This window comes from Tyto alba, unplaced genomic scaffold (genome assembly GCF_018691265.1).
Source record: "Tyto alba isolate M040663 unplaced genomic scaffold, T.alba_DEE_v4.0 Super-Scaffold_39, whole genome shotgun sequence".
Classification (NCBI taxonomy): domain Eukaryota; kingdom Metazoa; phylum Chordata; class Aves; order Strigiformes; family Tytonidae; genus Tyto; species Tyto alba.
This window is the reverse complement of record NW_024881314.1, coordinates 103,092-120,188: the sequence shown is the minus strand read 5'-3', so window position 1 is coordinate 120,188 and position 17,097 is coordinate 103,092. Positions and strand designations below refer to the sequence as shown.

The following is a 17,097-nucleotide window of genomic DNA, read 5'->3' as shown; positions in this document are numbered from 1 at the left end:
CAACATGTTATGAATGTAGTTGAGCAAGACTGTGTCAAAGGTGGAGAAAAAGATGCTGCAGTAATCAAAATGTAGAAGAACGAGAGCCAAGAAGTTAATTTTAGCTGGGTAAATGGGTAAGAAGAGCCACAACTTAAGGATTTTTATACACAAAGAACTGAAAATATTTTGACTTTACATAAAAGAGCGCCAGATGCCTACATCTAAGATAACATGCAAATTATTAGCAGCAGAGAGTATAGATGATTTGCTGTGGAAGACGAGAGTGGGAAGAGAAAAAATCATGACTATTAAGTCATCCCTGATTAAACAGTGATTAAAGTAGATGTTGTGACTACCAACATTTTTGGTCTTCCTTTACAGATAATAAGCAAGTAGACCATTTTAACATTGATGACTTTACCCTCAAATAGTGCACTGTATCACTTTACTATATTAGAGACTTATTTTTTTTTCTTTAGAGCATTTTTAGACTATACACAGTACCTTGATAGGCTCTGAAGTATAGGACACGGCACAGATAAAGGAAAAAAAATATTTCTACATCTGCTTGAAAGGAGATTGGACTACAGCAAACATACAAAAGAGATCGCTCCTACTACACTTGATGAGCAAGGTTATCAAAAGCAACAGGTCAAAAAGAGGAGAAAAAGATGGTAAGAGGGCCAGCCAGGATTCTCTGATTTCTTAAGGCTGTATTTTGCTGCATCCAAACAGACATGTAACATCTGTGAATTCTTCCCAGTGAGCTTGCATTTTTAACTGAGGGGAGAGGGGGGAAAAACACATCCCCACTGCCCCAATGTATCAGTCTGACAGACACCTCAGCGAAGCGTAACCTACCACCTCACTGGATTTACACAGTATTTTTTGGCAATGATATTGCATTGCTGACTCACTCAGTTTGTGACTGGTAATAACTAACAATCCCTTTTGGTATTATTGACTAGTAACAACTTTCATCACTTCATACCTGTGCTCTGGTTATCTACCTCCCACATTAGCCATTTGACAAGGTTGGTTTGTTTATCGATGTCAGTTCCTTTCTCCAATCATGTTATACCTTCTTAACCTTGTTCTCCATGTATTGGATACCTATCACGTATCATGTTAACCTAACGCTATTATCAAAGTTACTCTTCAGTTGAAATATTGTTCTCCATTGCATTTAAAATATTTGTTTTTCAGTACCTCACTAATCCAGTAGCAAAAGCTAATAAAAAAGTATTAATTATAATTTTCCACCACCCCTGGCAGATGTGCTTTTTTTTAAACACTAATTTTATCTACTGTTTCCCTACAAAAATATCTGTGTCCATTAAACTTGTAAGCTTTTAGAGTGGGAAGGAAAAAGACATGAAAAATAAAAAAGTGAAGGCAAAATTTGCTATCTGCTCCCACTTATACCTGACTTGCCAACTGCTGAAGAGAATACTTTTCTTCTGCTGCTGTACCTATGTCCACCTAACGTTTAGTGAGGAAAGGAGGAGGAGAAGGAGGGAAGAAGAAAGTGCAGAAAAACTGCAAACAAACAACAAATAAAACCCAGATTTTGTTTTGTCTGATGCACAGTTCTCCTTCTTACACAGGAGCACAATATTTATTTCACTGTTATTTTCATGGCTGTCATCACGGTGGGACAGAATCCTGCTACTATTTCTAGGTAGTCCAAATCTTGATCTTTTTGGAGCTCCCATTATTGCAAAATGAAACATATTGACAAAAGAATTGCTTGCTTAGTTTTTCAGTATGGCTACATCATAATCCAGGTTTCCTAATCTCTATCATTTCTAAAATTCGTAATTAAAACTGTCATTACACAGGAACTTCACTTGCAATGAGCTATAATGCCTGCCTCCAGAAAACCCTTTACAGAATAGAGGCAAACACAGACTGCTTTGATGGTAGCTAAAGGCTTTAAAAAAATGAAATCTGCATGCTATAGCTTTGATTTAATAAAGATCTTTTAACTGTTTCTGTTTCAAGGCTGGATTTGTCCTCTTGACAAGACAAACAAAAAATGTTAGTGTATTTTTCATATTTAAAATGCACTACTTATCAGGAAATACAATCTGGTTCAGAGGCGTTACTTGAGAAAAGTAGGTTAGATTTTGCTCATGGAATCAACACAGCTCTGTTGATTCCCAAACGGTCAGAATTTACTTTTACAAAAATTTAAGTCCCCCGTATCACTATATTACGTTTGGAAAAGACCTGTTCATAACTGCCCTCATCCTCTGAATTCATCTGCAGCCTTTCACAATGTACTATTATTTTCCATTTGTTTCAAGAAGCATACAGGCTGCAGGAAAAGTTGGACCCTTTGCTCATGTGCCTAGAGGCTTTTCCTCATGTTTTTTAAGGCAAGACATGCTCCAAAACCCCCAACACTGCTCTCTGAAGGGCTGTGCAAGTTAACATACATAGCTTTAACACTGCCTGTTTCAATTTAAGCATCCGAATAAAGCTTCTGGCTAGGAAAATATGCATTCAGTATCTCAAAGGGCCCTGTGCCAGGGAAAGAACGTGGAATAAAACCAAACAGGAGCAAAACGAGCAGAAGACAGATGATCATCATGTTCCTGACAGAATCCCACCATCAAATCCAGACTGGTGTACGATCAGTGGGTTATTTCATGTGGGCAGCTGGTTTACATCGATGTGGAAAAAATAAGTGCAGCAGTATATGCAGCACCTTTGAGATGGTTTCCTAGTACCTGTCGACAAGTCCCCTTTCGCAAGGGCGAACGCTGCATCTCCTCCCTTACGAGCCTCCTCAGCCTGCCCCGCTAGTGCTTTCACGCTAACACGACACCGCGGGAGAGCGCAGCGCCGTCGCCCCGCTGCCGGGACACAGCAGCCTGTTCAGACCAGCCCGGTGCTCCGCGCCGCTCGCTCGGCGCCCGAACTGCGGCAGCGCGGGGCCGCTGAGGACGCCCAGCCCGGGGCGGGCGCTGCTCGCTGCGCACCGGGCGCGGCCCCTGCGCCAGCCGCGGAGTCCTGCCACAGCTGCAGGGGAACGGCACGCCGAAGCTCGGGGGAACGGCAGGAAGGCTCCTGCCGCCGGGCAGGCAAGGTTGGCAGGCAGCGGTGCCCCTGGCCGTGTCCCCGAGCGCACCTCGGCGTCCCCCGAGCCCGCCCGGCCCGGCGGCGAGCGGTCGCGGCGGCGGCGGCGTGGTCCGCGCCCGCCGCCAAGATGGCCGAGCGCCAGCACCACAATGCAGCCGGCGAGCCTCCCTCCGCGCCGCCTCGCCGAGCGGGCGGAGCGCGAAGCTGCGGCTCGGCAACCGGCCGCCGAGCTGGCGGGGGCTCTCCTCGGTACGGCCCCGCCGGTCAACGGGAGAGCGGCCCGCGGCCACAGGGCGCGGCGGCCACGGCGCCGGGGCGTAGAACCTTCTGGTCGTGCGGGTCGGGCCCGCCGCCTCCAGCCCAGCCCGCGGATCCCCCACCAGCCGCCCTGCGAGGCGCGGGCGCAGCCCCGCACGGAATAGAGGCCAAGATGGAGCCTCCCCGGCGCGTCCGTCGGGCGCAGCGGCCCGCGGAGGCGGGAGCGGAGGCTGCAGTTCCACCGCCGCCTCGCATTCGCTGTCCCGCCGGTACCTGCACAGGGGCGGCGAGCTTCGTGTTGGGAAGGCTCTGGCGTCAGCTCAGCGCCGGACCGGACTGCTGCGGGGCGGGCTCTGCGGGTGGACGCGGGCTCTGCGGCGGCCGGTACCGAGCTGCGCACAACTGATGCTCCGCGCTCTCCTCACTGTCTCCCTCTAGCTCCCACCGCTATTTAAGTAGTCGCCACCTCCGGCGGCCACGCCACATGGGCTGACAGTTTACTCCTCGCCGCAGTCCAATGAGAGCCGGGGCAGGGCCGCCCCGAGCCGGCCCCGGGGTGATGCCAACCCCTGCCCGCCGGAGCCGCTCCACGGGAGGAGGGGACCCTGATCAGGCCGGGGCGGACCCAGGCGGGCCCCCGTGCCCGCGGCAGCGGGCCAAGATTTCGCGCCCCGCCCCATACTGGAGGCGGCGGAGGGCCGGGTGCGGCGGGGGGCGCCTGGCTCCAGGCAGCCCGGCTTCAGGCAGCCCGGCCGGGGGCGAGCCAGCGCTGACCCGCTGCGGGCGCGGACCTCCTCGCGTCCCTCGCCCACCTCCCGCGGGTGTGCGCACTGGGGGGGGTTACTGCCGCGCTGCGCCGGCACCGTGGCTCGGCGAGAAACGCGCCGGCACCGCGGGCGCCGGTCCAGGCGAGGCCGGACTGCGGAGCGCCCGCGGCGCACAAAGGGCCAGGACGCTGGGCCGGACGCGCAATCCCGGGCCGGCACCCAATCCGGAGGCGGGAGCGTGTGGGCGGGGGCGCGGCCCTGCCAATCGCGGGGCCCGTGGGGTGTTGCTAGGCGATAAGGCGATGTGGTGACGTCTGGGGGGCCGGCCGGGGCCGCTGGCGGAGCGCGCAGCACCCGCCGCTCCCCGGCGGCGGCGGTCGTTCACCCCGGCGGAGCGCGGTCCCGGGGTTACCACAGGGCAGCGGGCACGCCGGCCGGGGATGCGCTGCCCCGTGCCCGGGCCCGTCGCGCCGCCGTGGCTGGCGGCAGCGCGGCGGGTCTGGAGACGGGGGCCGGGCCGCCGCGCTCCCGCGGGCGCCGGAGACTCGTTCCCCGCCCTGCCCCTGGTACGCCCCTTTCCGAAGGACGGAAAAGGGGAAGATCGCTCTGCGTGCAGGCACCTCTTACTCACTTTCTCGGGAGCTTATACTCCGTAGATTAAAGCAAAATAGTAGACAAATTTGAACTTTGTTCTGTATTACCTACGACTGCTACTGCAACACCAAAAAAGCCATCCTGCCTTTCGATCGGCAAAAGTGGGCCTGAATGCCGGGATGCAGAAAGCCCCTCGGCAGCGGGTAAAAAATGCTTTCGTCAGAGGCCCGGTTTCCATTTGTGCTTTTTGCTGCTGCCAGAGCTGCGTTAAAGCACTGCTGCTGTGCAATACTGATCGATTATGACCTTCTCTGGGCAGAACTTTTAACTTTATCCATATATTCCTCAATACTATAATAGCTTTTAACCCTTTGATAGCATAAATCAGCAATTTACTCTTACCTTTTCAGTATTGTGTCATCACCTGGAATTCTCTTTTTATATAAGCTCTCATTTCTTTGTACAAATCAGTTGCATCCACCTTGTCACCACTCTCATCTGTTTTTTAAGAAAAAACGATCAATTTATTGAATATTTTGGTCACAAGAGAAATATATGAGAATTTTCCCCCTGTATGTAGCACACACTTAGCACAACCTCCCCACACAGGATCCAAGCAATATATTCATGTTATTTATTCTTATTCTGCATACTTTGTTAATTTTCACCATACTTATATGCTTTGTTCTTACAGGTACTCTGAAATGAATGTACAATGATTGAACTACTTTTTTTTCTATGACAAAATTAAATAAACCAGAGCTATCATCTTTGCTTACCTACAGTTGCCTTAAGGAAACCTGTTTCTCAGGAAAACTGAATAAGTTAAAGTTGCAAGAGGTCTGCATGATCAGGCATGCCAGGTGACATACTCGGACAGATGGCCAGATGGATGGACACCCCCCCCAACCAACCACACAAAAAAATCCCCAAACTCCTCAAACAAGCAAACAAAAAAAAAAACGAAAAACCTGCAAAGAAACCTACACAATGGCATTTCTGAAGTCTGCAGCCCATGATCTTATATCCGTGATGCAATGAATAATGTTTTCCAGGCTCAGATGCAGCGTTACAAAGATTGTAGAACAAACTGCTCCACAGAGCACACTGCTTTTAACACCTGTAAATGCACAGAATCTCATAGCAGGGAAATACTGTGCATCTCCATGATTCAATACTAAACATGGAATTGGAAATAAAAATTTTTCAGGATAACCTACAGCTATTAAAAACTTTGGAATTTATACATCGTGTTCTAGAAATAACTAGTGAGAGCTGTAACTGGTGTGATCTGGGCCAAAATTCTTGTACTTGTTAGAAACCACTATGCTTTGAGCTACAGAAAGAGCTCATTCAGGGTTTGGTTCAAGGGAATGCATCATGTTGTTCCGGCTCATGAACAATGTTAAATGTTGAATTCAATGACAGGATTTTCAAGCAATTAAATCATTTAAAAAGAAGCTCATAAGGTCTCTCAGGCCTCATATTGGCTTGGTAACATCTCAATTAAATTTATTCCAGATTTAGCATCTGATTATAATATCCTAACACCTTTGTATGAAAGCAAAACATTTTCAGCAGGGAGTAGAAAAATAATTATTCAAATTCTCAAAACTATTACTACCACATTGTTAGATGCCAAAGAGAACAGCTGTTTGCAAAGAGTACCCCGAAAGCATTTCTAAAAAGAAAAGTGCTACAGAGAAAAAAGCACTCATGGATAAGTAGCTTCCTTCATTAATCCTGTTTAGATTTTATATGTTTTTAGCAGCAACTGAGAGGTATTATTCACTTCAGTGATATTACTCACAGAATCACAGATCCGCTTAGGTTGGAAGAGACCTCCTGAGATCACCTAGTCCAATCCCTCTACTCAAGGAGGGTCAGCTGGAACAGGCTGCCTAGGACCACGTCTAGCTGGGTTTTGAGTATCTCCACAGATAGACTCCATATCTTCCCTGGGCAAACTGTTTCAGTGCTTGACCATTCTCACAGTAAAAAAAAAGTGTTTTCTTGCATTTTTCATATGTATTTCCTATACTTATAGTAAAGTCCATCACTGTAACATCCCAAGATGGCTCAGCATTACTGGAAATGTTACAAAAATACACTGATTACTTGTTTCAATATCCTGGCATGTTCATAACGTATCTATATAACATAGGTATCCCCATTACATCACAATTAATTCAAATTTTCTTTTAGTTTCATCTGTTGTAAGACTTATTTATTACAGTAATCCTGTACAATTCTAAGTGTTGCTAATGAACATGTTTTTCACTGCTTTAAACTCTATACAATCTCTTGTTAAAGAAAAACATAATTACTGGTGTGGCAGTGGAACTTTAATTTTATACTCTTTCATGCTGTCTGAACAAGTGAAAAGAGCTACAGAAGATGAGAAACAATACAGATTCAGGTGTAATCTTTTTAAACCCCTCGCTTTCAAGTAGAAAGATAGCTGCCCAGGATTAACGGTTGCACTGTTAGTTATAAGAAAATGGGTAGGTTGAGGCAGACCAATTCTAAGCTTAAATCACATCTACAGTTTCTCAACAAAGTATTTGCTAAAGACCTGGAAGTCCTGCCTAAAGGCACAAGGCTTTACACATGTATTAACTGGGCATTTCTAAATCCATGACGCAAGCAATATTTAACATATATAATTAAAATAAATCAGTATTAACAGTGAAGACTGTAATCTCGTAGTATACACAGATTAACCCTTTATTTTAGGGTTCACAGTATGAGACAGGGTATTTCTCTGTTCTGGCTGCAAATGTCCCAATTCAACATGCAAAAATGAAGCCAATATTTACGTCTGATTTATAGATTTCAAAGTAAGGTAATAGCAAGTGTGGACCTGGAACTTGCTGCCAACAAAGAAATCAGTCTTTAATATTATAGTTGCGGATTTTTGCCATGTTAGAAGAGATTTTTGGTTTAATGGGATGAGCACAATATAAATTTCTGGATTTTAACTTCTGCTGAGCTTCCAGTCTGGTTCCTCTGACTGTCAAATCTGCAGCTGGCATTTCAAGTTTATCCTTGGATTTGATGTTTTGCTGAGATTCTTCAGGTTGCTCAGTTGAACGCATAACTTCGAACTCCACTGCTCAAAAAAAGAAAGAGAAACACTTTGTAGTTATGTTTGTATTTAATTATGAGACTGGATAGCTGAAAAGAACTGATTTACTATTTTTTCTCTAAATATATCACTGCCATCGTGCCACATTGTTGAAGTCTTATATTGAGTGAGTAACAGAACCGTTTCTGTACATAGGTGGCACAGAACTGTCCATTCAGGCTTGCTGATGGTACATTACATCATTATCTTCTGCTCAGTCTGTATGCTTCATCTGTACCTGTTTGTTCTCCATTAGCAACAAACTGCTTAAGAGAGGAGAAATGAGGACAGTTGGAAGGTTGGTATAACTGTTCAAGTCAAGCACTACCTATCTGTTCAGATGTTTTTAAATATCACATTTTACAGGTTTACTCTTCTCTCCACTGTGAGAGAACATCTGTATCAATCAAAGTAATACCAACGCACTGGAGAACACGATACAAAGTTAGACCTACCTGTTCCTGTGAAACAGTTCCTGTTTCCTTGTGAGACAGTGATGAAGCAGTTGGCTGCAAGAGTTTGATCTGTTTCAAGAAATCACCAGCAGCCATAAAAGCTGCAGCAAAACGTGTTTGGATATGCATGATCCAGAGGGCTCAAAGGCAAATTCTGTGGGCTTGACAAAGCTGCACTACTACCTTTATCTTTTTTTTTTTTGTTGTTGTTGTTTTTCTCTCACAGAGGAAGGCATTTACCATGGAAATCTTCATTTTGTTGTCTAAAATATCTGTGTGTACTAGAGAGAACTAACTCAGAAAGTAACATCTTTGGTTGGGAAGCAGAGAGACAAATCGGAGTCCATCCTGCAGCCTCTAGCACAATTCTCTGAAAACTACTATCTCCAACTATCTGAACTTTAATCTTATCACAGGTTTCATTAGGCAATGTAAATGGAATTGGTCAAACACACTATTCATTGTAAGCTATAGGTAATATTTACAGATGCTTGGCTCCAGCCAGTTAATCCTTATTTTTCAAGCCAAAGCAGACAGCAGAGGTCATAATATACTTGCAGTAACACACACTACAGCATTCTGTACTAGTTGAATTTTCTGAGTATGACAGACTTCAGTCCCAGACACTATTCAATCACAGAGCAAGAATAAGAGGTGCACCAAATGACAAAGAGAAATTATTAGTAGGATCAGGTAAATTTTCATAGTCAACAGAACATTGTAGAAAGTCCAAACAAAATTCTGCATGGAAGGAAATAAAAAATATTGTTGAATTATAGAATGAATTAATCTGTTGAGGGTTTATAGCTCTGTGCAAAGCACGACACTGGCTAGTGTCAAAACATGACACTTCAAAATAATTTATATGTTCAGGCTTAGCTTGAACCAGCTGTCCACTCACGTGTGTGCAATCTGCACTGAGTCAGCTTAGTGGCACGTGTTATTACAGGTGGCAAAAGCTCAGTGGACTCTTGTACTATTATTGATGCAAAATCATGTTGTACAGCTTGCCACCTAGTGGTTACCTACAGTTGCAGAAGGTATGAAAGAGGATGCTTGAGCCCATGGAAGACCTATGGGTGTATTTTCCTGCCTGGAGAAAGGACTTTAATCATTATAGTGCATTATCCTAGACCTCTAACACATCTGGCAGATAATAAAGCAGAATTTCACATCATCGACAGTTTAGAACAGTGCAGGCAGCAGTGTTTGAAAGGTACTGGATGGCAGCTTCAAAGATTATTTTGCCTGAACAGGAGCTGCAGCAGAATGAGATTACCTCTTGTTTGTGGTCTAAATAACAGCAATGAGCAGATCCATAAATAGCACACATGCAACACTGCTTACAGACAGTGTATTTTTTTTAAATACTCCCTCAGTTTTGAAGGGTTTTTTGTATTCAACTAAGGAGATGACTTTCAGAAAAAATGTGGGAGGCCGTAATCCTATAGATCCAAAGGCAAAGTGACCAAGTACCAACGCATCACATGCATCCCTCCCTCTGAAGTCTTCTGTATGATTGTCTCTTGACATTAGTAGAGATACTACAGTTTTAACTAGCAAAGGCTACTTAGTTAGGTATTTGAAACAGCAACAGAGAACACAAGCATTCTATGTGGCTGTTGTAAAGTTTTGGACTGTCAAAAATCTGTGTTAATGCAGAAATTTAAAACCATGAAGACACGAACTTGTAAGGCTATTTCTACAAAACAGAAAAAGACAAAGAAACAATATCCCAGAATTAGAAATGCTATTTAAAGTGAAATATCCCAAGAGAACACTGAATAAGGACCTTCATATGTTACTGGTTCTGATTGGGACTGTTCACACGTGTGAAGGACCTTGAATAAAATCAGCATAAATATGCACTGTGCAGTAAAACTTAAATGCAGTAGCTTGGTTTTCACAAACAATGAAAAAGCACACCTAATTTACAAGCCTGTAACTTACCTTCAGAAGTGACTTTGGCAACAAGAGCTAGTAAGACCATAGTTAAAAGCCTAAACTGCTTTTGAAAATTGACCTAAATGTTTAGTGTACTAAAATGCTTAACATATCTTCATTTTGATGTGTGTTAACTACAGTCGTAAATTAATATTCACAGATATTTTTTTTTTTTCAGAATTAGAGAGATACAGGTAGACATGTTGTATGAATAAAGTGAAATTTCCCCAGATGGAAAATTTCATTTAAGAAACTTATCACTAGATATTTGCTTATGGCTAACAGTGCTTCTGAAGGAACACCAACTCAAACAAGTTCCTATTCAGGAGAAGAACATTTAAGCGAAGAAAATGTAACTAGGGGATTAGTTAATATTTGTGAAACACTTCAAAGATGAAGTTTTATGTAACACAGAAAAGAAATCATGAGCCTTTCCCTGATTGGAGCAGGAATGAAGGCAGAGCCAGAGCGCTCTTTCTGTTTGTTAATATTTTACCAGATTCTTTCTCTGGCCAGCTTTTTACCCACATGGATTGCTCTTAGAACTGTCAGTGATGTCAAAGCTGTTGAAATTCTGCCTAGTGTGGAAACACTTAAGATAACTTTTGATCCATAAAGTATAGAATTTCAGATCACAGAGCTTTGCAACAATGAAATTTATAGTAAAAGAAACTCCCCCCTCTAAATTCAAGTAGTAAACCAGAAAAGTTACTTTGCTTCAAAGCAGCCCAATCTTATTCTTTGTTAGGTTACAATGTAATCTCAAATTAACACGCCCAGGACACAGTTCTGAGTATCTGTGGAGGTAGGGTTTCTCAAAATGTACAGTGGGATCACCCACCACAACTGGAGTCCGCCTCTGGCATGGAAAAAACAAAGTTTCATCTACCCTAAAAGCGTGTAAAACAAGTGACTAGTGGGGACTTTCTAAGTGCAGATATATCTTGCCTTACACTCCTCTTCCCTCTGCACTGACCCTAGCCTCTGTTGACCCAAGGAGATACAGCTGATCAGAAGCTTTTCACATGGTACCACAAAGCACCCTTCACAGTATTGGCTTCACTCTAAATGCAGTCTTACAGTTGAACTTTAATAGGTGATGTTTGCCTTTCTTTCCATAAAAACTAGTGTCTCCAGTAGCAAGTAAAAACTTTATTAAGCTAAATTACTTGAAGAAAAACAAATTCCAGTTTTCTAAACGTTTTACAAAGTTTCCCTTCCTCCTGCCTAACATTTATTCTAAAACCAAAGAAGGCCTTATAGCCCACAGGTGAATAGAGAAACCTTGCAGCATGTACAGAAGCTAATCACACGGCTGTACGCGTGTGCCATGATACAAATCTTCTGACAAGCAACTTTCTGTTGAGGATGGCCTGTCATCAGCATTCGAGAGGCGTATGCGATGGATCACCAACCCAAGTCTCCCATCTGCTCTCAACCTCTGGGATAGGGCATATAAAAAGGAAGGAAATACCAAAGTGTATTTCTTACTGTTACAGTCTATGTATGTAACACTGATGCTTTTAATATCAACCTGGCTTGTACCTGTCTACCTCTGTAGCAGGATCTTTTTCTTTCAATAATACAGAACAATAAAAACACTTGAACAAGGAAACCGTGTTCCTTCTAAGCCTTTTCTTTCTACTTACCCACAGAATTAACATACAAATTATTAAATCCATCTCATTCCTACAGTACAAATTAAAAATCCGCAGGTAGAGTAAAAAGAGGGAAAATTAAAATATCACATAGCCTTTTGACTTGTTTTGATGCTTCCACAAGTTCTGAATTCGACGGTGAAATTAATAAAGTATGTAACAGTCCACCTCAGCAATTCAGTGTTAACATGTAGTCATAAACACTCCAAAACATGCTGAGTTGTGTCATATGCTGGAAATACAGCAAATTGCAGGGCTTACTTGACATGCCACCCATTTAAAGTCCCAAAGGGACATTCTGTACATGAAAAAGAATGAATGAAGCTGTTCAACAGGTCCCGAAAATCACTCACACAATTGCTTCTGTTTCACCAGAAATGCCCATAAAACACAGCTACTGGTGTGACAGATTTGTACAGAGTTGAACTTGTAAAATAAATGTTTGAATAAGAAAACTAACTTGCTTGCTTTGCTGCAAATCATTTTTTGTTACTGCACTTTCAAGTCTGTGTGTGCGTCACTTGTATCTGAAAGCCTAATACCAAGTCGCTCCATCTTAACGATGGTTCTATCCACTGTAACCATGTGTTTTGATGAATGCATCAGGTTCGAGTGAGTGGTTTTAAACAAGAAATGCTTAACTCACTTTCCATAGCTCAGGCACAAAAAATAATGCAAGTCTGCTAAAAATCAGAAGCAGGACTCCTTGAAAATTTTGTATATTCTGCTCTGAGGTGACGTTCTTCCAAAAAAGAAAGATTTTGCTTTCACAATCTTGTTTCCTGAAACACAGAATTCAGTCTAGTAGAATTAACGATACCATTTGAATAGTTTCCAGGAGGAGAAGGCTAAGCAACATGAAAGAGTTTTTAAAAGTCCTGTTGTTGCAATGCATCATTTCAGGCCCTGCATATTTGAAAAAGAAGTTCTGCTGAAGTGTTGTTAGGGTAAATCCGGATGCAGAGATCAAATTAAGGTTGTTTGCAGGAAAACATCACCCCTTATTAGCGTTCCATTTGTTTCATGTTGGCAGTATTATTTTTCCCTTTTGCTATTTTCTAGATCCTCAAAAGTCTACAGTTAGTTTTGCAACAGAGGCTGGAAATTTCTAGACATTAAGAAACTGATGTCCTTGTAAGGCTGCCAGAGGCATTGCATCATGCATACAGCAGCATGAAACTGCATGGCACTATCAGTAATGTTTCACAGACATCCTTTTGCTTATCAAGTCAATATAGGCCTGACCTGAAATACTCTTCCTATTTCAGTCCCAGCCCGACAAAAAAAGAACATCAATCATGACTGTCAGCAGTATGTCCATTACAGTCCTACAGGTCTGTCAATGCACATTACTTTTTCCCTGCAATGCACTACTGTTGTGAATATATACACTTACAATCCAATCTTCGTTTTGAAAGCCCCTTTATTTTTTTTTTTTTTCTTGTGTGCTGCTAAAGATGGTTCATTGGATGTATATACTGGTCTAAAAATAGATGCAATGTAAGTTGGAAAGGTCCTCTGGGTGAAATGTCAGTGTTTATCACTCCCTGCTCAGAATGTATCTTGACATAACTTGTGTCCATTGTCTCCTTTCTTTTCACTTTTTTCTTTTCACTGTGCATCTCTGTCTCCTCCAAAATCCCTCAGCAGGTAGTTAAAAAGCAGCAGTCAGACCACCCACTGACTCTTTCTTTTCCACACTGGACAACTCAGCTCTCTAAACCTCTTCTCGTGTAACGTGTTCCAGCGCTCTACCCATCATAGTGGCTCTCCACTGTATTCCAGTTTGTCAACCTTTGTACCAGAGGGTCCAAATCTGGACACAGTACTCCAGATGTGGCCTCACAAGTACCAAATAGAGGAAAACAAACCACTTCCCTTAACCCACCGGTTCCATTCTTGCTCCTGCAGTCTGGTATGTGGTTAACGGCACACAAGTATCTATGTATGAAATTCTCTTCAAGTAACTCCTTAGATCTTCAGATTCTGATTACAGGACTGTAACATCAGTAGCAGTCATGTAAAAAATTCAGTGGAAGGGGGCAGAATCCACTACTGTACTTCTATTCTTCCAGAAGAGTCAAATACTGTGACTACTTTACAAAACATGCTTACCTTGGTCTGTGTTCTTCTGAGAACTGAGAGCAGAAGGGCTTGATCCCACTCCTAATGTTTGCCAGATGCCTTGGCAGAAACTATGTGTTCTAGATGAAGAAAGCTGAATCTGCTGGGCTTGACAAGGACTCTGCCTGAATGGCTGGCTTTGAATGATCTTTGAGCATGTATCTGCCTTTCGTTGCTCTGGACCTCGAGTTTCAATAGAGAAATACAGCTGAACCTGTTCGAATTCAAGAACAAATTTAAAGAGTTACATACTTTTCCTATCAGAGACATCTGAAAACTGGTTAAATCTCATAGTACCATCTTGGTCTTGGAAAGATAGAAGGTTTCAGCAAGAGGCAAGACAAAAGAAAATGACTATTTTTCATTTTTAAAGGTTGTACGAGAAGATTAATTACAACATCATGAAAGTGATTGAGAAACCCCAGTTTATTAAGATGCAGGGAACTACAGGCCAGTCAGTCTAACCACTGTGTTCAGCAAGACCATGGAGCAGGTCCTCCTGGAAACTGTGCTAGGGCACATGGAAAATAAGGAGGTCATTGGTGACAGTCAACATGGCTTCACTAAGGCCAAATTGTGCCTGATGAATTTGGTGGCCTTCTATGATGGCGTTACAGTGTTGATGGATAAGGGAAGAGCAACTGACATCATCTACCCGGACTTGTGCAAAGCATTCGACACTGCCCTGCACAGCCTTGTCTCTAAATTGGAAAGACATGGATTTGTTGGATGGACCACTCAGTGAAAAAGGAATTGGCTGGATGGTCGCACTCAAAGAGTTGCGGTCAACGGCTTAATGTCCAAGTGGAGAGCAGTGACAAGTGGTGTTCCTCAGGGGTCGGTGGTTGGACTGGCGCTGTTTAACATCTTTGTCGGTGACACGGACAGCAGGACTGAGTGCACACTCAGCAAGTTCACCACCAACACCAGGCTGTGTGGTGCAGTCAACATGCTGGAGGGAAGGGATGCTATCCAGAGGGACCTGGACAGGCTTGAGAGGCGGGCTCAGGCAAACCCCATGAAGTTCAACAAGGCCAAGTGCAAGGTCCTGCACAGGGGTCAGGGCAATCCCAAGCACAAATACAGGCAGTGCAATGAGTGGATGGAGAGCAGCCCTGCAGAGAAGGACTTGTGGGTATTAGCAGACGGAAAACTGACTAAGCCAGCAATGTGCACTCAGAGCCCAGAAAGCCAACCACGTCCTGGGCTGCATCAAGTGAAGTGTGGCCAGCAGGTCGAGGGAGGGGATTCTCCCCCTCCGCTCTGCTCTCATGAGACTCTATCTGCAGTGCTGGGGCCAGCTCTGGGGCCCCCAACTTAAGAAGGACACAGACCTGCTCGAGCGGGTCCAGAGGAGGCCAGGAAGATGATCAGGGAGCTGGAGCAGCTCCCCTGGGAGTACAGGCTGAGATTGTTGGGGCCGTTCAACCTGGAGAAGAGAAGGCTCCGGGGAGACCTTATAGCAGCCTTCCAACACTTAAAGGGGGCTACAGGAAAGATGGGGAAGGACTCTTTATCAGGGGACGTAGTGACAGGATGAGGGGCAGTGGTTTTAAACTGAAAGAGGGTAGATTTAGACTAGATATAAGAAAAAAATTACTTACTGTGAGAGCGGTGAGGCACAGGATGCCCAGAGAAGTTGTTGATGCCCCCTGCCTGCAAGGGTTCAAGGCCTGGTTGGACGGGCTTTGGGCAACCTGGTCTATTGGAAGGTGCATCCCTGCCCGTGGCAGGGGTGTAGGCACTAGATGATTTTTAAGGTCCCTTCCAACCCAAATCATTCTATGATTCTGTAAGTGTTAATAAATACTATTTTGTACAGGAACAACGTGTAACTTAAAAAAACACATATATTGTTAAGTCTTCCAGGAGATGACTGTTGAGTAACTGCAACTGAAAAATCCAACTGAGGGCAAATTATATTGATGATAAAACTGCACTGTACCTCAGTGGATGGTAATTCTGTTTCTTCTCTACAGCTGCTTGGAGCTCCTTCTTCCTTTAAGCTAGGACAGGCAATTAGAGAAGAGATGCTTGAGGGATGCTGTTGCTTTGCATACTGCAGTTCCTAGTAAGAAATATTGCATTAACACAAATAACTCATGGACTCTAAAAAGAATACATTTATAGCTCAGTTTGCTATTCTACTTCTAGATTTAAAAGAATCACTTATAAATAAATAAATATATTTTCCCTTCAGATCAACAGGGATAAACTACCGTCCTAATAAACCTCTTACTAAATCTGTTCAAAATCTGCATTTCTTGCTGCTGTTATTACCATCCTGCTAGTTACTCAAGTTTATATTGTCAGGGTCAGTCTTCACTTTTGTCTTTTCCCATGATTAAATTACAGAAGAAAAACTCCCAAAGAAGTCCCCCAAAATCAAATAAAATAAAGCAGCTATGGAAAAGTAATTTGTCAGCAACTAAAAAAACCCTAATCATCGCACAGTTTCACCATCTTTCAACATGTAGCAATTAAAGTGAGATCTGATGAAAAACAAACTGCTTCAGCCCTGTCAAAGGAGATGAAAATAAGCATCAGTGTTTTTTGCTATATATTTAAGGCCAAAGAAACAAAACATGAGACCATCATATACAGTAACTGACACTGAAATTCCTGTATATAGTAACATAGTAAATGACAGTAGTAAGTTCTCTCAGTTTTTGGTAACGATTATGATCTTGAACACAGGAGCAAATATAGCCTGGCTAGTAAGAGTGATAACCTAGAAGAAAAACACCCAAGCTAGAACAGCAGTATTTCAAGTTCAACCTGGAGCTCAGCTTCAGTGCAGGAGCTGAAGCCTCAGCAGGTATATTCCAGATAAAGAGCAGCCTGGAATGAGGCTACCAAAGATGCACAGCTTGAATATAAGAAGAGCTATCCTTCCTTCTAGTATGGACAAATTCCAGCAGTAACACAGATGATCCCAAAGGTTCCCAAGCTAGAAAGATCCTCAACGATACCCACTTCAACCATGACCTCAAAGCAACTCATGAGCTGAAAACGTTGGACTACTATTCCTGGAGTTTAGCACACCGTCTGGAAACTCAGTCAAATGCTACCTCTCCAAGAGCCACGGACACATTGTATTT

At 43.6% G+C, this 17,097-nt stretch overlaps 2 protein-coding genes across 2 annotated transcripts in view; both read right to left on the bottom strand.

The window, feature by feature from the left end:
* Window positions 1-3,846, bottom strand: part of FASN (fatty acid synthase) — a 45,566-nt gene extending 41,720 nt beyond the window's left edge. The window contains exon 1 of the mRNA XM_033001847.2: window positions 3,601-3,846. The gene's annotated coding sequence lies outside the window, so the exon portion shown is untranslated. The remainder of the gene's footprint in view (window positions 1-3,600) is intronic.
* Window positions 3,847-5,308: 1,462 nt separating this feature from the next.
* Window positions 5,309-17,097, bottom strand: part of CCDC57 (coiled-coil domain containing 57) — a 43,294-nt gene continuing 31,505 nt past the window's right edge. Inside the window, exons 10-12 of the mRNA XM_042802296.1 lie at window positions 15,942-16,064; window positions 13,988-14,210; window positions 5,309-7,800 (exon numbers count right to left, since the gene is read on the bottom strand). Of these exons, the coding sequence (XP_042658230.1) occupies window positions 7,577-7,800; window positions 13,988-14,210; window positions 15,942-16,064 (570 nt within the window). The 3' untranslated portion in view covers window positions 5,309-7,576. The remainder of the gene's footprint in view (window positions 7,801-13,987; window positions 14,211-15,941; window positions 16,065-17,097) is intronic.